Consider the following 6000-nt stretch of genomic DNA (forward strand, 5'->3'; position numbering starts at 1 on the left):
AAAGTTAAAGCCGAGTTCTCGACAATAATCATTCGTTTAATCCCGTATCGTAAATGAACTGTTATCCTTTCTTCGTTTCAGGTACGCGGAAGAATTTTAGAACCTAACGCCCGTTCGATAAAACTCTCCAAGATGACGTCAAACACTCGCTACCTTATCTGTATCTTCGGGATTGGCAACTGGCTGACGAATCTCAAAGAGGAGATGCTCGTGAGCCAGTTGAACGTATCGATGGACGAGATGATCGAATCTACGCCTGTAACGCAGATGGCGGATTCCCCGACAAGCCGTTGCACCGAAGTTAAAACTTTGGAAATGCCGAGCGCGGTGATAAGCAGCGATGGTTCTTCGATGGGGGACATGGGTGGTGTCAGCAGTTTTCTCACGAGAAGACTCGGTCTCATAGTTGGCTGCTGTATGGGATTCGTTGTCTTTCTCCTGCTCGTCTCGATCTTGGGCTACCTCAAAGTTAAGAAACAACGAGAGGCAGTAAAAAGGGATCAACAGCCGATACCACCCGAGTATATATCTTATAGACACTTCAGCATACAAAGTGGCGAGGCCGGCCATGCAGCCAGGCAGGCCAGCCAAGAAGGCCAACATCCGAGTTTCATCAGTAACGTTGGCAACACGACGTTGAATGTATGAGATAAGTCGAGGAACTCCCGACTCGTGGAGGTTTCGAACGTCTGAAATAATTATCAAATTTAGGCTGTTCGAAACATTCTCGACTCGTGGAAGTTTCGCGTACATCTCTCTGAATCCAATGTTGTTCTTGTTTTTTTTTTTCTTTTTTTTTTCCAATACTTTCGAACGAAACTGTGCGAATATATTATATAGCTCTCAGGGACTATTCTTGAGAAATATTAAAAACCAAACGAACGAAAGAAATAAGAAAATAATGAAAGAAAACTCGGGCCTATTATCATGCATACTCGAGAGATCACATCCGTAATACATATACATATAACATTTACCTTACGAGCGTTCGATAGAAAACGATAAAGTTTTTCCTATCAATCGATTGAAAAAAAACTCGCAACGAGAAAAATAAATCACTATTAAAGTTCATTTGTGCGCGTTAATAAACCCGCAAATAAAACAATCCCCAAACGAGAATATAAACAATTCTTATATTGTTTGTCGATTGTGTATGCAGCACTCTCTTCTCTCTTTGTGTCTGCGTGTTTTAAATGGCGTCATGAAAATTGGACATTTTATATGTGATTTTCTACGAGTCTTATTAAATTCTTATCGGACTTACATAGATATATAAGCGTGCCAACTCAGTGCAGATATTGTAATAGTTACACAAACACACACATGCACACACACAAATATACACATCAGTTATATATACTATGTAAATGATAATAATAATAATTGAAAGAGAAACCGGTATGTAGCTAAGATTTTAAAAAAAGGAAGGAATTAATCGTTTCTATTAGAACGCATTCGTCGGTAATTCACTACTACTCTAAGGACCGCCCCATTATATTTCCAGACTCCATTTGGTAGAGGACTCGCAAATAACGAAGGATGGAACGACGGGGACCCATTGAATTTCTTAATGACTCGGCAAACCGCAGGTTTTAAGACCGCGTTTACAGTCGCATTCGGCTGATATTACTACATTACCTATTCTCTATCTGTAAATCATCTTTCATCTTCTGAGCGATTCCGTCATGATGCTAGTCGAAAATAGATAGAGTTCTTTTTGAACTAAATCGTCGATTAGCAAAAATTTCGAATAATCGCAATAACGCGTTGTTAGAATTTTAAAAATAAAAACTAAAACAAGAGAACACACGAGAGTAATATAAAAAGTACGAATTATATTGAGGAAAAAAATATATCTAATATGTTATTATTAATACCGATGGTGATGATGATGATGATGATGATGATGATGATGTTGTTGTATCTAATGTAAATAATTCGATTCGAAAGACTCGAGAGGATTTAACGATCTCGTAAAAACAAAATATTTCTAATCGATAAGAGACAAATCACGTTTGAACAAAAAAAAAAAACAAAAAAAATGGTACGATCATTTTTTTCTTATATTTAATTGATGGTATTCGTTTGTCAGTTCGATCGTTTAAGAATTGATATTTGAAAAAGCTTTCGTCGTGTGTGGATAAAAAAAAGAAAAAATACACACACACACGCGCACCAAACAAACACAAACAAACAAAAAATATATATATATATATATACATATACGAAGAGTATCAAGTAGTCCTGTAACGTCCAAAAGAAAAAGAAAAAGAAAAAAAAGAAAAAAAGATGAAAAAAAAAACCAAACTATTACACTCGAGCATGCAAAACGTTTCCTTTTTCCGAAACATATTTGCGATTATCGATAACAATCTCGATTGTTGGTCAGGACGAATCCCTTGATATACCTACCTACCCACCCCCTTCCCTTCCCCCACCCCACACCCATCCCGTACCGTTAGATAAAACTTTGTATTCTAGTTTTTTTTTTGTTTTTTTTTTTTCGTAAAGCCGGTGACATCGACAAGGCACGCCCGGGCGGTGGTGCTATAGTCGCGACAAAAAAAAAAAAAAAATAGAAAGAAAATAGAAAAAAAAGACAAAAAAAAAGAAAAAAAAAAGCATCGAACCTCCTCCTCCTCCTCTTCCTCCTCCTCCACAAAAATAAAAGAGCCGAACGATACGCGAAACGATCTCTACTAGCCCTATCCTGCTAACGCGAGTGTATGCGTGGTGTGTGTATGTGTGTTTGTCTATACATTCGCGCGCACGTCCAAAGTTATAAAGAGAGAGATCGGCTGAGAGAAAAAAAAAAGAAAAAAAAAAAAGAGAAAAAAAAATATATAAAAAAAAAAGGGACGAAAAAGGATAGGAGGGCGACGTGCAAACGACATTTGTTATTATCGTTGGCGAATGGTCTACCAAAACGAGGAAAAAAAAAAGAGATAGAGAGAGAGAAAGAGAGAGAGAATCCTTTGTGCCATTTACCGAGGAGAGAGAAGAAAAAAAAAGGATAGAGATAAAAAAAGAAGTAAAATAAAAGATTGAAAAAATGAAAAAAAAAAAAAAAAATAAATAAAAATAAAAATAAAAATACCAAAAAAAAAGCAAGAGCAGCAATGTGACATTGTCAATAGGTCAAAATCGTCAAAAGGATCTACGTATTCGAGCCCTGTCATCGTCATGCATTCCTGTTGTGTTTGTATCATATACGTACGCGAACTGTAATAAAAATGCGAATTTTTTTTCTAATCATACCCCTAGCTCCCCTTCACCCCAGACTGTTCCGATTTTTCCTCGTCCCCCTTTCCCCCAATCAGTCGTCTCTTTTATCATTCATATATCGTCACGATATAACGTGTATCAATTTGTTTAAAAAAAGAACTTTTTCTTTTTGCACCTAAATCTATCTCAGTAATCGTTGAAAAAAAAGTTTCAATTCAATTTTATACGAATGATAAAAGGAACAACAAGAAAAAATCGTAAGATTATTTTCCTTGTTTTTCTGCATGGTGCACACGATCAAAGTCATGAAAATTCATTTAAAAAAACGGGAAGAAAAGAAATGATTGAAGAACACTTCGTGCTGAAGGATTATAGGAAATAGCGAGTCGTAGTAGCTACGTTTAATGGTATTCTTTTTTTAAGTTGAGTAACCTTAGAAGAATTCCAGGAATAAGAGGAGGATATTATAGGAGCAATTCGTGCCAACGTGCAATAATAGTAATTCGGAATTCCGTAAAATATGCGGCACGCTGTCGTTTATTTCGAAACATTCGTTGGTATCTCTTCTCCTCCCCGCCTTCCCCACCCCACTCCTCTCCCGGTTGCTCTCCAGGAGGTAGTAACCTTTTAGGTATCCACTTTTGTACGAATCGCTGAATTTCACATAAATTTTCCAGCGTCGTCTCAACGAAATGTTTTCCGTCCGTTTTATCGTATTTCCTTGCAATTAACTCCCACCAAAGTGGCACGAAACGAATCTACGACAATCAACGGGCAATTATTATACTCCTTGTACTATTTTATCTATTTTGCGATTATGTACCTTAACGCGATTTCGATAGATACTTTTTTGTTCATTTGAAAATTATCATCGAGTAAAAATAGAACAAATTGTTCTCGAAAGATCAATTCTTCGATTTATATTATAAACGAAAAAAAAAGGAAAATATTCATTTAATTATTTATTTATAATATATACTTCTTTTTTTATTTGAATTTTTTTGTTTCGATAACAATTGAGATAGTTCTATTTAATAAAATTTTTATTAGATATTTCAATACAATTTTATATTCAAGTCTACATCCGCAATATCAAGATTTGATGAGAAAATGTTGCCAAAATTGTTGACACTTGGGTAAGTTAAATAATAAATTATCTCGCAATGCTTATATAAACGGATATTTATAATACGAAGAAATAAAATGCGACACGATATTGATTTTTAAACGGTTTAAAGATCACTGACCTATGAACGGAAAAATCATCAAAAATTTAACAAGTATAAAAAGATACTATTATCTGACGTGATTCGTGCTTTATAATAATCATAAGACGAGTAAACTCTAATCAACGTATTACTATTTAAACGAAGCAAATATAATTGTATAATGCGAAATTCGTTTTCATTAACTATTCTCTATATAACGATAATAATTACGAGTTAATTATGGATGGGAAATAGACTACCGACAACGGTCTTTTACACGAACGTACATTATAATCAACATGAACTCGAGCAAACTGTAATAGTTCTTTGACTGAATCTGAATTGCATACTCTCCTGTTGATATGAAACATTCTTTCTCTCCTCTCTCTCTCTCTCTCTCTCTCTCTCTCTCTCTCTCTCTCTCTCTCTCTCTCTCTTTTTCTCTCTCACTTTATCTTTTTTTTTTCTTTTTGCAATTTATCATTCCCAGTTAATAATTCCACGCGTTATACGATTTAATATTTAAAAAATATTTACTCTCGCATAATCTCCATAACTTTTTTTTTTCCATACATTCTACGTAATTTATACGAACGTATGTGAAAAGAAAAACAAAAACTAAAATACAAATATACTTGGAAAAATTCATTGAGAGATTTTCGTCGGAGGAAACGGAGAATCTCATATTTATTGATCGAGAAAAAACAAAAAAAAAAAACAAAAAGGATACTAAACAACCACAAAAGGGTAATACGAAGTAAAGTATCGTTGGGGGTGAAAATTGGGGGAGGGAGGTGGTGGTGGTGGTGGTGGTGGGTAGTGATGGTAATTTATTTTCCGGCAAGAGCTTAGACGATCGTATTCCTTGTCGATGAAGTTGCACGTATAAAACAAAAATAAATAAACGCGGCGGCATTGACGAAAGAAGGTATGGTAAGTCGATGAAATATACTGGATGGAAAAGGATGAAGCAAAGAAATAGGAGCTACTACACCATACTAACGGAACGATGAACCCTGTAGGTTATGAAATATGCATTGCCATGCACCCTATCGTCGTCGAGTACGACGAATGCGGAGTGGTTGTAGAGGAAAAGAGGGTGAAGGATAAGAAGAGACAAACAACTGAAAAATAAAAAGAGAGAGAATAGAGAAGGGAGTAAAAGGGTGAGGAGGGAAAGGGTTAGGAAAGTTGGAAGAAGAAAGATGTAGAGACGGTGTTAAGCGGTTTTCTCCTATGTACAAGAAGAGGATGATGCTAAAGGTAATTGTAAGGAAACACGAGGTCGACTACAAACGGTAAAGGAGGGTGGGAGGGAGGGAGGAAGGAAGGAAGGGTTTGAGTTTACGATAGAACACGGTTTACAAGACTTAGAACGAGGAAGGAAAAGACCACAAGGCGCTTAATTTCGCGAGCGTGCCGAGAAATTCAAAATCTCCTTCCGGTCGCGCGGTTGGTCGGTTGCATCGGTTTACGAAGGGGTATATAAAGTCATCGGGATATGATCCTATTTTGTTTTTTTTTTAAATAATCTTAAACTTAACTAAACCAAGTGTTTATATATATA

The 6000-nt window shown here is 35.8% G+C and overlaps 1 protein-coding gene across 5 annotated transcripts in view; it reads left to right on the plus strand.

The window, feature by feature from the left end:
* Positions 1-1830, plus strand: part of LOC106788305 (chaoptin-like) — a 59680-nt gene extending 57850 nt beyond the window's left edge. For 4 of the 5 annotated variants that reach the window (XM_014751454.1, XM_014751456.1, XM_014751455.1 and 1 more), the window contains one exon: positions 82-858. In XM_014751454.1, the coding sequence (XP_014606940.1) occupies positions 82-648 (567 nt within the window). In that variant the 3' untranslated portion in view covers positions 649-858. Of the gene's footprint in view, positions 1-81; positions 859-1504 lie in introns of those variants that run through there. The other variant, XM_014751459.1, reaches the window with a different exon arrangement.
* The last annotated feature ends 4170 nt before the right edge of the window (positions 1831-6000 follow it).

The sequence above is a fragment of the Polistes canadensis genome, unplaced genomic scaffold (genome assembly GCF_001313835.1).
Source record: "Polistes canadensis isolate GaletaPanama2010 unplaced genomic scaffold, ASM131383v1 scaffold_134, whole genome shotgun sequence".
Classification (NCBI taxonomy): domain Eukaryota; kingdom Metazoa; phylum Arthropoda; class Insecta; order Hymenoptera; family Vespidae; genus Polistes; species Polistes canadensis.